This window comes from Chelon labrosus, assembly GCF_963514085.1.
Source record: "Chelon labrosus genome assembly, chromosome: 1".
Classification (NCBI taxonomy): Eukaryota; Metazoa; Chordata; class Actinopteri; order Mugiliformes; family Mugilidae; genus Chelon; species Chelon labrosus.
Window position 1 is genome coordinate 21705957 of NC_140337.1, and position 17297 is coordinate 21723253.

General features: G+C 44.7%; 1 protein-coding gene across 3 annotated transcripts in view; it reads left to right on the forward strand.

Moving 5' to 3' along the window:
* Positions 1–15954, forward strand: part of nrxn2b (neurexin 2b) — a gene marked incomplete at its 3' end in the record, with an annotated part of 633819 nt that extends 617865 nt beyond the window's left edge. For 2 of the 3 annotated variants that reach the window (XM_084551817.1, XM_084551819.1), the window contains 2 exons: positions 5362–5440; positions 15059–15954. In XM_084551817.1, the coding sequence (XP_084407943.1) occupies positions 5362–5440; positions 15059–15954 (975 nt within the window). The remainder of the gene's footprint in view (positions 1–5361; positions 5441–15058) is intronic. The other variant, XM_084551818.1, reaches the window with a different exon arrangement.
* Between the last annotated feature and the right edge of the window lie 1343 nt (positions 15955–17297).

Sequence of the window (17297 nt, forward strand, 5' to 3'; positions counted from 1 at the left end):
ACAAGCCTTAATGTGCATTGCATTTGCTGACTGATGTTGGGTCATAAAAAAAAAGCAAGACTCCACCTTTAGAGTGCTTATATTGCTAAGAATCTTTTTTTTATATAAACAGCGCACACATATTTTAACGCTTCTTCTTTAGTATTATTATTATGGCCCTAGCTGAACATAGTGTAATATTGCAAAAGCCTGAAATTGCATTAAGGAAAATGTGCTTGAGAATAAACAGATATTCCCAACGACTCACTCACTCACTCACGCATGCAATAAACAAACAGGCGATATTGTTCTGTGCGCGGAAAAAAAACATAAAAGCATTATTTGAGTGCACAGTTGGCTAGCATACCCCTTGTCATTCATACAGATGCCCCCAGAGTGAGTAAAAATTCTGTTATCTTGAAATTTGTTCTAATTTGCCGGGAGGCATTTGAAGGCCTGGCAAGCTCGTCTGGTTCCCCCTCGATGAAGAGAGAGCGCATCAAACAGAAATGGCTCAGTGAGCATGGCGAAAAGAATAAATGTAGACACAGTTGCACTCTGGTAAAATTAAGCAAAAAAAAAAAAAAAAAAGTCGTGAAGGGCTGAGGGTTTCCATTGATTCTGAAACAGCTGAGAGGCACCAGACAGTGTGTGAAATCTTTTAAAAGCTGCTCTTCTGAACACTCAGCGGCGTCTGATATGGGCGTCCTGGGATAAAAAAAGTCTGCGGTGCACAGGAGAAGGGTTTGTTTGTTTTGAAATGTGTGGCAGCGATACAGTAGTAGTTTGGAAAAGAGTGGAAGATAATGGTTATTTTGCATGAGCGGCGGTGTGTATCATGGCCGAATACAAACACACTAAAGAAGAAGACTATACGCAACTCGATCAAAATTACAATCGTTCAACGTAGGTCACATTGGGAAAGCGTTTAAGTAGCTTTAAAATTAACAGTGTCTTTGAATGGGCAAAGTAGGTTACAGTATTGATTAATTGGGATTACTTGAAGGCTGTCGTGTGCTAGTCTGGAAGCCAGACAAAGCTTGCAAAAGTTTGTGGCGGAAAGTTGGTCTGGAGTCGCTCCTTTGGGAACTGATTATGTTCTGGCAAAGATCTGTGAAATCCAATCTTTTATAAATTGAGTCTTGCCACAGGGCTGAACAATCCATTCATTAAGTGAATGGAACAACATGAGACTCGGTTAAATCATCAGTCCCAAAGATGAACAACTATAGCCCACTTGAAAATAATTTGGTTCTTCTTAAATGCCCGTGTCCACAGAAGCTGACAACCACCTCCAAGGTACAAGAAAAATGCAGTCACCAAGCTTCGAATTCTGTTTGTGTGTGCCATTAATGGGCGGTTTATCGATTGAACTACTGTTTTTTACAACCTGGACCTTATTTCTGGCATAAAATATGATCGTTTACTCACCCATATAACTTTTGTGTAATTTGTAGTCCTTCGGGAGATATTTAGATCTGCGTATATCCATATAGTGGGAGTGACTGGGGCACCGAAACGCAGCCTCTACATAATGCATTATCAGCCATGAAACTTGTTCATTTCACCAGTGCTATTCCCCGTTGGGTCTTGAGTTACCTGTTATCATCATCCGGGGTCTGTAGATTACAGGTAAACAAGCTGACCGTCGCTGGTGCGTGCAACGCTCAGAGATGACATCATCCACGTCAGAAGACATCATCCGGGGTCTGTAGGTCAATCTACAGACCCCGGATGATGATAACAGGTAACACTGGACTCAACGGGGAATAGCACTAGTGTACGATAACAAAATATTGGTGGAATGAACAAGTTTCGTGGCAGATAATGCGTTATTTAGAGGCTGCGTGTCGGTGCCCCAGTCACTGCCACTATATGGATATACGCAGATCTAAATATCTCCCGACTGACTGCAAATTACACAAAAGTTATATGGGTGAGTAAACGATCGTATTTTATGCCAGAAATAAGGTCCAGGTTGTAAAAAAACAGTAGTTCCCCTTTAATGTAGGCGACTACCACATCAATAAACAGCTATGACTGGCATCTTTGCCATGGCGACATACATCTTTAAGACTCCAGGAGAGCCCTAAGATTTCTATATTAAGTAACGAAGGTGGCAGATTGGTTTGAATTAGCTGTTGTTAATCTAAACATATACAGCACATTAGAGGAAAAGGATAATGCGCTAATGGTTATTTAAACTGTATACCAGTTATAGCCAGCGTGTGAACGGTAAACAATAAGAAGATGTCAGTTCAGGGTAACCCAAGGAAAGGCCCAGGCTTTTCTTTGAGAAGAGAAATTGCAGTAGCGGCTCATGCAGACACTCACATAGCTCACACAGACAGATAAAAAAGTAACAAGGACTATAGTGCCCTAATGAATATCCCCCATCACCCACCAAGACACAGTTGAGACGGGCCAGGGTGGCAGAAAGCAAGCGAGCAGAAACCTAAATTTCAATTTCTCCCAAACGCTCTGGGCTATCCTCCGTGCAGCAGCTTTGATCGTGGAGGAATAATGCGCTTTGATGCTTTGAATAAAAGATCTACCTTTTGATGTGCATGCGGGGGTCTGATTTTGTTCTTTCCTTCAACCCTTGATACCGTGGGCTTCCATCAAACCGTCGGAGTCGCCGCTTGTCTCGCGCCGATCCAAAATTGGTGTCAGGGTGTTACAAAACTAACATCACAACCTGCGCCCTCGCTAGCTGCTGCTGTCTTGAGCTGAGAGCTCTCCCGGGCGTCTGCGGTGTCTCTGATTTGTCTGGATGGATGCAGGATGGTTCAAAGCGGCATGCCGGCGGATTCTGCCGGGAGAAAGTTCTGACCAGGTCAGACCGGAGTTCGGGGGCTGCTCCTTCAGTTCCCCTTCAGCATTAATCAGTACACTGGGTTAGTGGGCTGTGTGACAATTTTCCATCTGATAAATTACAGTCATTGCTGCCACCGTGGGCTGCTTTAGATGATGGAGGGGGCAGGTTGTGATTTGGGGTGCACAAGTTTGTCACAGATAGATCCATGAGGCTAAAACAGCCATTTGACGTTGAGCCAGTAAGACACCGCAGCATATAAAGATTTATGTCATGTTTTTACGACTACAAATACACCCTGCTGTGCGCATTTACTGATGTTTCCATAGTTTATAGTAGTGCACATTTTAAACAATTCATTATGTGCTGTTTATATCGAGTTAGGAAAAGTGGAGCAGCTGCCTGCACGGGCGGAATAGAAATGTAAGTGCACGCTTGATAGAAACGTTGCCGGGAAACGGACGCAAGATCATTAGGCCCATTTGACGGAGCCAGGTGATGTGAACACACACTCAAACTGACACGATCTAATTAATAAATGATTACAGCCAGGCCGCGGATTAATAACAGAGAGGGAAAAACTCTGCGAAGCAGTGTGGCGCTCGAATCAATTATGCTGATAAAAGCCCTCCATTTTCTATCGGATGACCCCATCTTGAATAACAACCAGAGGCTGAGGAGAGAGGAGGGGAGGGAGGGAGTTTGGGTGTCTAGACATGCAGCTCCATGAGTCATGCAGTAGTGAGGACAAACCTCGGCTACTAAATTGGAACCACCTTGTCAGATTTAATCTGTTTTCCTCTCAAGACCCCCGCTGCTGTATCTGCTGTACTCCTAAACCCTGCACCACAGACTTCATGTCTAGTTTCTTATCGGTCTGTTCAAATGTCTGCACCCTCGTGGTGAAACAAGGCTCCTGATATAGATGTAGATATTATGAAGACGTCAAAACCATGAAGGAACTCTTATGTAGTACACAAAAAAGGTGTTAAACAAACCAGAATATGTTTTATATTTTATTCTTCAAAGTAGCCACCTTTTACTTTGATGAAAGCTTTGCACGTTCTCTCAGTGAGCTTCACAATGGTTTCCCAACAATCTTAAAGGAGTTCCCAGAGGTGTGGAGTGCTCGTTGGATGCTTTGCCTTCACTCTGCGGTCCAACTCATCCCCTGGAGGTCAGGTGATAGTGGAGGCCAGGTCATCTGACGCAGCTCTCCATCAGTCTCCTTCTTGGTCAAATAGACACAGGGGGTGTGTTTGGGGTCATCGTCCATTGTCCCAACAAATACTGGTCCAACTAGGGAAAGGGGTGGCATGTCTCTGCTGGTTAAGTGTCACCAGCTAAGCACACATGTAGAAACCATCCACTCACCTTTTCACAACATGGCAGGTGGAACCGAAAGTCTCAGCAGACTAAATCCAGATTTCCACTGGTCTAACATCCATTCCTCGTGGATTTCCTTCTTGGCCCAACCAATCCTCCTCTTCTTCTCATCCTTCCTCAGAAGTGGCTCCTTTGCAGATCTCCTCTGAACAGTTGATGTTGAGATGTGTCTGCCACTTTATGTGGGTTGTAATCTGAGGTCTTGTTAGTTAAGGGTTTCTGAGGCTGGTAACGCTAATGAAGTGTTCCTCTGCAGCAGATTTGGTCTCTCCTCTCGAGAGCAAGAGTAGTTCTTGCCATAACATGTATTGGAACAGTCAAAATAGGGCTATTGACTTTAGAGAACTGCGTACCAACCATAGACTGTATAAAGATAGATGGTGGAACAGCTCCTCTAAAGTGAAGCCCAAGCAAGTAGAGCTCCCCCTGGTGGCTGGCTGCAGTATAGGTCATAAACTGAACAAAAACGCGAGTGAGTCTGGAGGAAGTGTGGGCGGGGCATCAATGTCGCAGCTCCACGTGGCTCTACTTTCGGACCGTACTGATCAGACTCTGGTTCCAAAATCGCAAGGAATGCAAGGAAGTGGGGACGCATTGTCCATATTTATATACAGTCTATGGTACCAACCCTAGCTCTGCACCACACCACTAGTTCATGAAGCCAAATCAGAGAATGCAAGGATTGTGCAAAAAAAAACAAAGTGTTCAAACTTTTGACCGGTACTGTATATACAGTGAAAAGTAGATAATAGTGTTTGAATTCATTGCCCACACCAACTGTTTAGACATCTCTTTTGACTGGTGGTGGTGTTTGGTCAGGAACATTGTGTTTCCCTCAAGCTCCCCATCTCTGCTTACATAAATACACATAGGTGCTACTCATAAAGCACACCCACCTCCAATATTTTCAGCATATTTGCCGCTGCTGACAAACTGGCTCACAATGAATCTCCGTGTTTTAAAACCAGAAGTTGCAAGAAGAAAGAGTTTTTTTTTTTCACCTACAGCCTTTTTAAAGTTTGTGGCTGCCTCAGCTTCTGTTAAAGCAGGTATCGGCGGAGACAAAGACCTTCACCCTAACTGCCGCCAACACTTAATCCTCTTAGATGTTCTTTGTACCCTCTGCACACATACATTTTGTCCTGACTCTGTCTCCCCCTCCTCCCTATCTGTTCTTCCAGAATGCGGACGACCTCTTGGTAGCGTCAGCTGAATGTCCTAGCGATGACGAAGATTTGGAGGAGTGTGAGCCTGGAAATGGTGAGTCAACTCAGGGAGTTTCTGTCTTCATTGTTGTGTTTTATCCAGAAACAAAGGGCAGCGACTTACCTAAACTACTGCTCTGTCCCTTACTCCACTTCTAAATGACACTTTGCGACTGCACAGCCCCCCTGTATGCAGCTCTGATTGACCAGATGTGTACCCTGCAAGCCTATTTCTTATTGGTTTTCAAAGCAGCAGGCCGTCGGCGGCATTGTGTCCCGTCAATTGCACAGCCCAGTGGTAATACCTGGCATTTTCCCAGCTGTTGCACCAATCTCCTGCCCCCGACTTCAACGAGGAAGGACAGTTTCAACGTGGAGTCGCAGCTTGTTCTGCACGGCGCACAGCTGTAGCCTGGCAGGCCTGGTGGCTAGTCTGAACAGCGGGTCAAGTAATGTTCTGACACCATGACAGGGGGTGGAAGTTAAAGGCCGCGTGTTGTACTCCCTGCCTCTAGCAGCTCTTCGAAGCTGGCCGTACTTGAAAACTGCCAAGAACCGTGTGCGCAGGGTGAAGCGGTGCGATTCAAATTACTCCTACCGCTGGGGCTTCGAAAAATCAAGGGAGCCGGGAGATATGCAAATCCACGTTTAATGACATTTTATCCTGCAAGATCCTGACTGACAAGATTTTTATTGTTAAATGGGTTTACAGATTTAACTCTGCCGTGGGTGGGATGAAACGCATCAGGACCGTCCCCGGTATACACACCGCTATGGCGATAACGTCTAGGAATTAAAGTAGCAGAAATTATTAATGACACCTGGGGGGCACGAGTAATTACTGCAAATTGGGTTTTTAAATGCACATTTCGATTTGCATACTGCTGCCCGGCAACTTCGTCCCACAAGCGGTCAAGTGCAGCTTTATGTGAAGGGAAGGGTTAGCTCATCACCACAAATCCCGTTGGGTTGAATGCCTTCACGTAGATGCCCCTGAGTGTTATTGTGGGTATTTCTCTATTTGAGATTTAAAAATGTAGAATTTGGAGATAAAATTTTATTTTACTACGCCTAATCTTAAACATGCTTATTTTTGCATATAAGCAATTCTTCCCTGAACACATCCGTGGTAGCAACTACTGTGGATAAACAAATGTATTACAAATTTTAGCATGGCTGCACCATGAATTATGCATAAAGCTTTGGATTTGCCCAAAATCTAGCCTAATGTCCTGAGGGGGTGAAATAGCAGCAGGGAAAATTTTATAAACAAAAAATTTGCCCTTTTTTTGAGAAAAGCACTTCACTTTCCAAGAAAAAAAGTTTTTTTTCCCCAGGAACGCGGATTAGCGGTTCAAATTTGTCAGACTGTAAATAGCAAGAGATTACCGAACGTATCAGTGTTTGTGAGGAGAAACTGATCTGAACCTGCGTCGAGAAACTCAAGTGTAGCGCTCTCCTGCGGTTTTCTCTGTAGGCGGCTGGGACCGAAATAGAGACTCAATTCCACTCTTATCGAAAGGAGAAATGAGAGTTTTTCGGTGGATCCTGCGCCCAGGATTAATCTCCCATGAGGAAATGCAACTCTCTCTCTCTCTCTGTCTGTGTGTTTCGTATGCCCACACACATATACGGCGGCAGACGTGCTCACCTCTCCAGACGAGCACTTGTCTCGCTCGCTCTGTGGGTGTAAACTTTCCTCCCTGCAGCTCCCGACTCTCTCGAGAAACAACAAATTCACGCTCGCTCCGTATCGCACCTTCCAGGCGCCGCGAGAGCTCAGGCGAGGCGAGCCGGCGGGGCCCGGATAAGCCTCGACGGAAAAAAAACTGTGGACAAGGGCCGACGCCGTCCCCTCTCTGTCCCGCGCTCCACAAACGCGGGCCCGTAAGCCGTCCGTCGCGCGATACGGCCGATTCCCCGTGTCTTCAATTACATGTGAGGACAGGGCTCGGTGTTATTGAACTGCCTTCAGGAAGGAGGAAAAAAAATGTTAAGCACAGCTGTAGATTTTCCATTAAGCTGAGCTAGATATGAGTGCTGTGAATTTGTGGGGATCAATACAACTCCTTTCTATATGCAGCCAGCGGAGCTCCCATCTGCTTTACAGATGTGTTTACCTGCAGCTGTAATTCTCCAACACACAGCAATTCAAGGGATTCAGCTTGTTTTCCTTCAACTCCATTTGCTCCCGGGAGTTTCTAACGCTGAGCGATAACCCTCTACGCGAAACACTCGGAACGGTGATTGTGGGCGCCGGCGGTGGATGCAAAATAGTCAAAGCGCGGGACGCCTGCGAGAGAGAGAGAGAGGCCCGGGGAAGGGGCCTCGCTGTGATGGACTGACCCTCGTTGAGATTGGTGTCACGTTCCTTTGCGCTCAGAGCAGAACGGGGGAACAGGGAGAGGAAAGAAAGGGAGATACAAGAGGGGGTTTGTGAGAGGAAGAAGGGAGGAGGAAGAGGAAGCGAAGGAGAGGATGCAGAAAATAAATAAAGAAATTGAGAAAGCGAGCCGAGGGAAAATTCCCATGAACCATTCCTGCTTTTCCCACCAGGCTAATTAAGCTTTGACTGTTAGAGAGCTTTAATTAGAGCCCAATTTAGCTTGGATCCTTCGGCGCTGGCAATGCACGTCTGTCAGAAGGAGCTTGGAAATCTGGACTCAGATTTCAAAGCAGGAAAGAACGACAAAGTGAACATGACACTTGAAGACACATCTGTATATTGGTGTGGACAATTCACATATATAAAAAGAAGTCATCTACATCTACACAGCAACGCGCTCACAAACGTTCTCTGCTCAACGCGCTCTGCTCGTTAGATCCTATTCCATTTCCACATCTCTCTCTCTGCTTCTTCTCTACCTCAGCGTGACCCTGCCTCCCTTTTTTTTTTTTCTCGCGCTCACCTCCGAGCTACTTATCAGTCCTAGGACGTTGTAGGCGCTATACCGCTTTTACTCTGACAAGATCAGAGCTTTGAGGAGCTCCTCAATAATTCATCGGGCGACGCGGCAGCGGAGACAACCCGCGAATGCTCGTTTTGAGGTCGAGGAGTGAGAAGCAAGAGATTGGGTGATAGATGAGGGACGACCCGCAGCGCTACGCCCGCCCCACCCCCCGCTACCCACCCACCCACGCCCAGCTCGGGGTTTGGGTGTCGGTTATTTGTCAGTGTGATGCTTTATCGATCCCCCTTAGGTAGCCATCCTCCACGAGCAAATACCCCCACACCCATGGTTTATTATACGGGTTGCACAGGTTGGACGTTTAGTAACGATGAGGCTTGAACCAGCGTCCCCGATGATCTCCAAGCAGCACTCCATCCTTCCGTAGTTTAGAAAAGCAGGTTTTCAACGTTGTACCTTTCCTACCCGAACCCCCCGTCGCTGCCGCCGCTGCTCTGTTCCCATTGTGCAGATTTGTGAGCATTTTCCTAAAAATAACAAGATAACTGCTTGAGGTTTGCGTAATAAATGCACAATAACAAACCCCCAGCGGCGCTGAAAGGAGGAAAAACGGTTGACGATTTGTGTGAGTAGCTTTTCAATAAAAAAAGCGGCAACGGTTACGTAAGTCAGGCATGTAAAAGAAATACAAAGCAGCGTGAGGACGCAGAAACGGATTTAAAAAGACTTCAAATGAATAAATCAAATGTAAATAATATTTTCATTTCATTATTTCAGATCATATCATACACTATTAATAGCTAATTACATAATTTAGCAAAGACAAACTGAATTAATCATGGCTAATGAATATTAAACACCTATTTGTGTGTGTATATACGGTATTTACGGTTGGTAGTGAGACAGAAATGTTACGTAAACCTCTAATTAAAAAAATGTTTGGCTTCCTTTACTGATACCTGATGCTTTGATATAGCCTTGTCTTACTTCAGCTACCACCGAGCCTCGGGGTGTTGTCTTTATTTAGACCTTGGAGATGCGTTTGGGTAATAAAAACAGGGATTACAGTCTTCACGGAGATAAGTCAGGGGAATGGGCTGTGCCAGTGGCTGGTGCTCAGCCTCCCCTTAAATGCACTTATCAAAAAAAAAAAAAAAACGAACAATTCATTACTCAATAATATTCACATGCCTCGTACTCACTTTATTTCATTACTGGTCAGTGGTGCATTTTTACTAAAGGAAAAAGTCTGCTTTAAATTATAATTCAATTCTCGTGTTTACCGAGAGCAGCGGATGAAGAATGGGTTCTTTTTTTTTTTCCTCGTCGCTTGTGCTTTCTCTGCAGGGACTCTTTCCTCTCGCACTTCAAGCTCTAAGCAAATATTGTAGTTTTCTCCCCTGAAGCACAGAGGAGAGACGCCGGTTCACAGGTTGTCTGAAAAAACCTGACCTAGTAATTTCTTCTTTAGCTTTGGTTTTAAAAACAAAAGTGCAATTTAACACTTATACTTAAAGGGGAATCAGATGTACATGGTTGCAACACAATGATGAGAAGACCATGAAGAAAGACCGTGATGTAGGATGAAATGCCATTCTAGGTGGTGAAGTTGTAGATATTCTCTGTGCACGTCTAAGATTTATAACCCAGTGAGGTAGAAACACAAGAAAAACAAAGCCAGCCACGTTCATGGAGACGATCCAGGTACTAAAGCGCTGTGGGGAGGTGACTTTGACTGTAGCCAACATGTGACTCGGAGTGAGACACAGCGTGAGCAGGGCATTGTCTCCTTTTTTGTCAAAATAAATCACTTTGCCTGGAAGCGACAGCAGCAAAATCTGCATTAGTAAACAGTTTATGAAGCCCCATGTATGAAGAAACAGGTTTGTTCCCCCGTCGCACAGATTATATGGCCATAATTGTACCTATTGTAGAATGATTCAAAAGCAAGCAGGAGAAAATATATTATGCTCGGACACGCTGTTGGATTTTTCCATCTGCAGCCTAATCAAAACTGAATTACAGAACGCTCAAACTCCAAACAGCCTTTTTGCTCTAAATATTTCAAATGGATGCGAGCGGGGCGACCTGATCGGCAGCGATGTTTGTCAGGAGGCCGACATACGTGCATCAGTATCCATCTGGCTGGTTCTCATTTCGAGTAAATAAAAGGCAGATGACTCACGCAGGCAGCGCGGTGGAGTGGCATGAGGGCAAAGATAAAGAAATTTCATCACGTGGACCGAACGTGGTTCCACTGCCTCAGCTGCTCAAATCAATGGAGTCAAACTCAATCAATCAAGCTGAATACCATTTAGTCTTTGTTGTTTAAAGCGGTGTTGCAATCCTAAAGAAACACCCACACACTGGAATTGTGCTATCTGTATTATTTTCCAAGGCTTTCAATCTCGGGCCTTTAATGTAAAATAAAAGGCTGATACACAGCCTCCATCGTGTTAAGCTTTGTCAAATACATTGTGCTCACTTCCACTAATCTATCAAACCCTGCGTTTCCTCAATATGGTACAATTACAATATGGTACAGTTACGATACGATACAGTACGATGTGATACAATATATTACAATACAGTATAATACGATACAGTATGATATGATATGATACGATACGATTCAATACGATAATTATACAGTACAATATGTTACATACGATACAGTATATAAGATACAATACAATACGTTACGAGACGGTACAGTATGATATGATACGATAATTATACAGTACGATGTGTTACAATACGATACAGTATGATACGATACGATAAATACGATAATTATACAGTACGATATGTTACGATATGATACAGTATAATACGATAAAGTAGGATACGATACGATACACTACGATAATTATACAGTACGATATGTTACGTTACGTAACGTTACGTTACGTATATTTCACTTTTCATCTTTGTGTAATATTATATTTATTATAGATTTATTCTGAGATTCTTGACAGCTTTCAGCAGAAAAACACATGCATGGACATTATGATATGTGACATTATGGTACACAACATTACGACACGATACAATATGAGATGGTGTCCTACAATGTGGACCAATAAGCGATGCGATAAGCCTGTGATGTTAGCATTTCTTTGATCGTAATGATACGATATGATGGGATACGATACAGGATACAGTATGATACGATACAATACAGTATAATACGACACAATACAGTATAATACGATACCGTATGATACGATACGATCATTATACAGTACGATATGTTACGATACGATATGACACAATACGATACATTATGACACAATATGACACGATAAGACATGATACAATACGATACACTTTAGTGCCATGTAAGTGTCACTATAGTAATATAACGCAAATAAATAATAACATATATACAAAAATGACACATACTATGGCAGATCACAACCAAAAATTATTCACATTTGACCTACAGATATGTTATATGATACATGATTACGATATGATACGATAAGATACGATATACTTAGTCAACATGGGGGAATTTGTCTTGGACACAGGTGCATATAAACAAAATGACACAATATAGCAGCTCACGGTAACAAATTCTACACATTACATCTACGTATGTGTAATATTATATGTGTTACACATTCAGTCTGAGGTTCTTGGCAGCTTTCTGCAGGAGAACACATGAATGGACGATACGATACGATACGATACGATACGATACAATACGATGAGATGATGGTGTGCCATAATGCAGTACAATATAAGAACAATATGCTGATGATATTGCCATTTCCTTGGTCAGTATTATTGTGATATGATTACAAAACAATGGCTCATACATTAGCAAATCGCAAACCCAACTTACTCATATTGCACAGTACATCTACATGTATTCTTATACATATTACACATTCAGCCTGAGGGTTCTTGGCAGTTTTCAACAGGTGAACCCATCCATGCGGACATAGGTGACATGATTTATTTCCCTGAGCTCAAATCAACTCTCTGGGCCTGCCTTTTGGGTGTCAACTGAAGAATCAAAGCTGCATACGGGGACAATACGGTGCAGTAGTGGAAAAGGGTAGAGCAAGATGAAGTTGTTGATTGGTTTAAACTTTTTGTGCAGTAGGCTTGGGTCACTCAACAGGAAATGAAAAGATGGTTCTCTTGATAACTGCCTGGAGTGGAGATGTGGCTCACTCTGTGTATGAGGGCTGAGATTCATTATTTTTCCAGTAGCCGCTGCCTGCCAGTCATATGGGATGAGGCCATAGGGCCCTCAGGCTTTGGCTTCATTAAATGCTGAGAGCACAGCAGAGTGATTTCTTGGACCAATCTTATACATTTAAAGAGATTAGTGTTGAATGTATACCTCTCCGATATCTAAAATAATCCTTTTAACTAATCTTCGGGTTCATATATAACACGGCGTGCCTCATTGTCGAAGGATTACATTGAGTGTTTAGCATAAAAAGAGGGCGTTTGCAGCGTCAGCTGCATGTCCTGTAAGTAGGGCACACCATGAGTGGAAGTTACTCCTCAGTAATGGCCGGGCTGCACGCCGAGCAGCAGGTACAAAGCTTGAAATTGCACTTGCAGCATCTCTGCCACACGGACAGATGGCAGAGCAAAGATAGTGAAGCTTGCGTCTCATCACCCTCAGTCACACATACATCCTGTATCTCTGAGGAGTTATCTCTGAGGTCCCTAAATCTTTTTTTTTTATTTTTGTCTTTGTCCCTTCTTCTGTGACTTTGACAAGTTATTTCGCAAAACCAAAGATCCCCTTTTGGGAGATCCTACTCGATGAGGCTGTTTTCTTTATTATTTTATTTTTTTTCTCCGTTCCTTGAATGTGCCACCTCGCTCTGCTGTCCTCTAGCCTTCAAGGTGAAACTCATCCTTCAAACACAGAAAGAATATATATATAAATATACATAATGGAGAGAAATGACTTGAGCATTGCCATGGAAACTAGCCATTCCAGCAATAGTAGTGAAATAAGAAGTTAGAAAGGTTTGAAGAATTACTAAGTTTTTTTTCCCCTTTACAGCTCTCACACTTTGCTTTATTTCAAGGCCTGTTTTTCCTCAAGTGTATTGTTATTTCCTGATAACATGTCGTAGTGGCTTTGTTAACTCAATGTGTTACAGTTACCCTTTTAACAAAGCCACTGCCATTCTCTGAGTGAAAATGTTGTATAACTAACAAGGGGGTTTGGGGTGTTTGCCGAGCTGAACTGAAAAAGGGGCCACAGAAGGAATCCTTACAAATCCCAGAACCTCTAACCCCCCCCCCACCCCCGACCCGACCTCCCCCATCCATCATCCCCGGACCGCCCAATCCCACCCCTCTCTCCCCTGCTCTGATTTACCTCATCAATCGAACAAAGAGCCAGAGTCATGATTTTATGCTGGTGATGTTGGCATTTCTTCCGTCATGTTTTGCTGCTGTTCCCCTTTTCTCCCCCCCTCCCCTCCAAAAAAAAAAAGGTGTATAATCTAATCCCCTCTGCCATGTTTCTTTTAACTGTTTCCTTGACTTTGACCCCCTTTTCTACGTACACATTTGCTCCGCCTGAAGACAGGATGTAGAGTGTAAACAGAGTGATGTTCTGCTATGTACTGTTAACACACTAAATATGTTTTAGCCTGTGATAGAATGAATGCAGCCTTGGATTACATAACCGAAAGCGTGACGAGACATTTCAGCTCGTTTAGGATGATTTCTATAGATGAACTGTTGATTTGTGTCGGTGGCCGTTCGAGAAGAACGCCACCGCCCCATGTTTATGTGCAGTGTTTGGGAGGGATGTGGGCGCAAAGGGGCTCATGTGTGCGAGAGCAGAGCAGCGTTTAACACTCCATCCTCTCTCAGCGTAGTGTAGTGACGTGCTGAGAGTTTGAGTTAAAAATTAGGGGCATCAGTTTCCCGCAGCTGCTCCTTGGGGTCTGCATACAGATTAAGCTAATTAGAAATGAGCCATAGAAGCCACCATGCCCCAAAGGGGGGAGAATAAGATTGAGACAATTCTTCATGAGAATTAGGGGCCGGGAGGGGAGGAAGGGGAGTGGCAGGCGGGCGGGGCACAGTGAATATATCTATATCTATTTTACATTATGATTAGTTTTCACCCATTAATAAAAAAGAAATAAACGAGGAGAGGAGGTGAAGAAAGGGGGGTGGGGGGCGGGGGGAAGTTGTTTATCACTATCCGAGAACAATCTTACACAGCTTTCTTTTTGTAATTTTTTTTTTTCATGCAAAAATCATGCGGCCAATTTGTCGATGTAAGTGACCTGAACCTCGTGGTTTGCTACCTTATTTAACCAATCACAGCAGGAACATCACAGCGCTAGCGTAGCAAGCGTAGGCAAGAGCTGTAGAAAGCTAGCAGTGATAGGATAGCTTGTGTAGTGCAATAGATGTTAAGCTGTTCAGTGTTCTTTGTAGTCTGCCTTTTATCCTGTTTTAGCGATGTAGCATTGTAGGCCTGTGCAGGACAGGGAGATAGGTGAGAGCAGTCAGGAGCAGGTGCAGGATAGAGTACTTTCTTAGCATCTTGTATTGTAGTGCAGTTCAGAGTTAGCCAACAGATTTGTTTTTTAAATAGAACAGACTAAACTTGTAAAACTAACCTCATGTTAAGTTGTAGTGCTGTTCTAATACTGGTGTTGCTGTATTCATTTGAACTGTTTTTCTTTTGTTGATTTGGAGGTGGTCCCTCTCTCTCAGGCGGTCTCTAACACGTTCTCTTCATTGTCTCTTTCTTGTCCTAGGAGGTGAATTAGTGTTGCCCATAATAACGGTGGACTCCCTAGACCCCCCATCCATCGCCACCCGCTACCCAGTAATCCCCCCGCCCCCTACAACCTACCGCCCCTTCCTCACCCTGCTTGAAACCACCAAAGAGTCCCTCCCCTTGCCCAACGGCCGGCCCCCATGCCCCTTGGACCAGGAGGACTGCGAGGAGACCATCGAGGTGTCGGCGTACGGCTCGGGGGAGATGACCGAGTCGGATGACGAGGACTATTACAAAAACTCCCCCCTGGTCACCGACAGGACTGTCCTCCCTCCTCCCCCGGCCGTCGAGGGTGGCGTCCAGAACCCCCGAGACCGCCACTTCTCACGCTCCCCCAACTCCCACCGCCCACCTCTCTCCTCCACTCCCACGGCCAACCCCGACCAGCTCGGCCCGCGCATCAAGCCGGCCGGTGGCGGCAGCAGCAGTAGTAGCAACAACAACATCCCCGCAGGGAAAATGAACACCCGGGACCAGGTGCTGCTGCCGCCGGCCCACCCCTCGTCCGACCCAGGCCACCGCAGAGTCCCGGGAATAACCTACCCCCCTAATTTCCCCCATGTTCCCACTCCAGACCCCACGTCTCCTGAGAGAGGGCTCCCCGGCGCCGTGGAGGTGCAGCAGTCCAGCAGCACCACCGGAATGGTGGTGGGCATCGTGGCCGCGGCCGCCCTCTGCATCCTCATCCTCCTATACGCCATGTACAAGTACCGCAACCGCGACGAGGGCTCCTATCAGGTGGACCAGAGCCGCAACTACATCAGCAACTCGGCCACGCAGAGCAACGGAGCCCTGGTGAAGGAGAAACAGCCCACCACTGCCAAGACAGTCACCAAGAACAAGAAGAACAAAGACAAAGAGTACTACGTCTGAGGGAGTGCTGCAGCGACACACGGAGACAGACACTTAGAAAAGGAAAGAGACAAGAGAGAGAAAGAGAGAGAGAGAGAGGGAGAAAGAGAGAGAAAAGGCAGTATATGGAACAAAACCTAGTGGCTAATTCATGTAAAACTCAGTATTGTCAGGTGGTCATACGTGTTACCAGTTGCACTCAAAATAAGATGGCACCGTGATCACACCTTTCAGCATTGCCTCGATTGACCAATTTGACTAAACTTTGATTAAACGCGAACCATGGTGCGGATTTAACGAAAAGGCTCCGATCCCAAAACACACAACTGTGCCAACAACCCGTGTCGCAAATGCTGATAAAAGCAGTGATTTATGGCTGAGCGTTAGACAGGTTATTTAATATCTCGAGTACTGTAGGAAAGCACAACCATCAGTATTTGTGTCAAGGTCTGTGCTTCGTTCTGAGGCGAGCTCGTGGTGCATGCGTCACCTTAGACAGTATCAACATATTATTTTCCAACCGGGGCTCGAATTAGCAACTTGACATCCTTCTGTAAAATCAATATACTGCCAGCTTACAGAAACACCGTGTCAAATCCAGCTCTCCCACCTCTGGAAGTGTTCAACATCTCTTGATCTTCTCGTCGGATATGTATCTCTCTCTCTCTTTATATCTCTCTCTCTCTCTTCCTCCTCGCTTTGCTCGTGCACTCTGTTTCTCTCCTTGTCTACGGTGCCCAGCAGCCGACTGCAACGTGAACTCTGCCGTGTTTCAAGCATGTAGTATTCATTTACGAAAAAGAGATAAAAAACTGATTTTACCTTTCTGTGGAGTTTAAAAAAACAAAACAAACAAAAAAAAAAAACATACGATGATTGATGATCATAACAACGTTAAACGTAGCAACTATGTGAGACACCAACCGCTCCAACCTAACGGAAGCTAACTTGTACGTTTAGCCGCCAAAAACTCGTTGAGGCCAAAACCCCTTGGTCGTCCTTTGTTCCAGCAGATCTGTGTCATGTGTTTCTGGGGCTCCGAGGCGCCTTCTAGTGGGGCCCAGCAGAGAAAAACTGTCACGCCCTCACAGTTACTAATCACTGAAAAACAGAAAAAACCTCCAGCAAACAAGATGAACTCTGTTCTATATAATTATAAATATATGTATAGACGTTACAGAAACCTATGGACCTAAAATCGCGAGCGAGTCTAAAAGTGTGTTTGCTGACAGTGCACAGCGAAGACGGACTTTAGGATTTTTGACGTCGGAACAGCTCCACCGCCCAATCCCTAGACCCTCGCCCCTCTCATGAACAGTATGGCTGATGGAATGCGTTGCTGCAAGACTCAGTCACTATGTTTT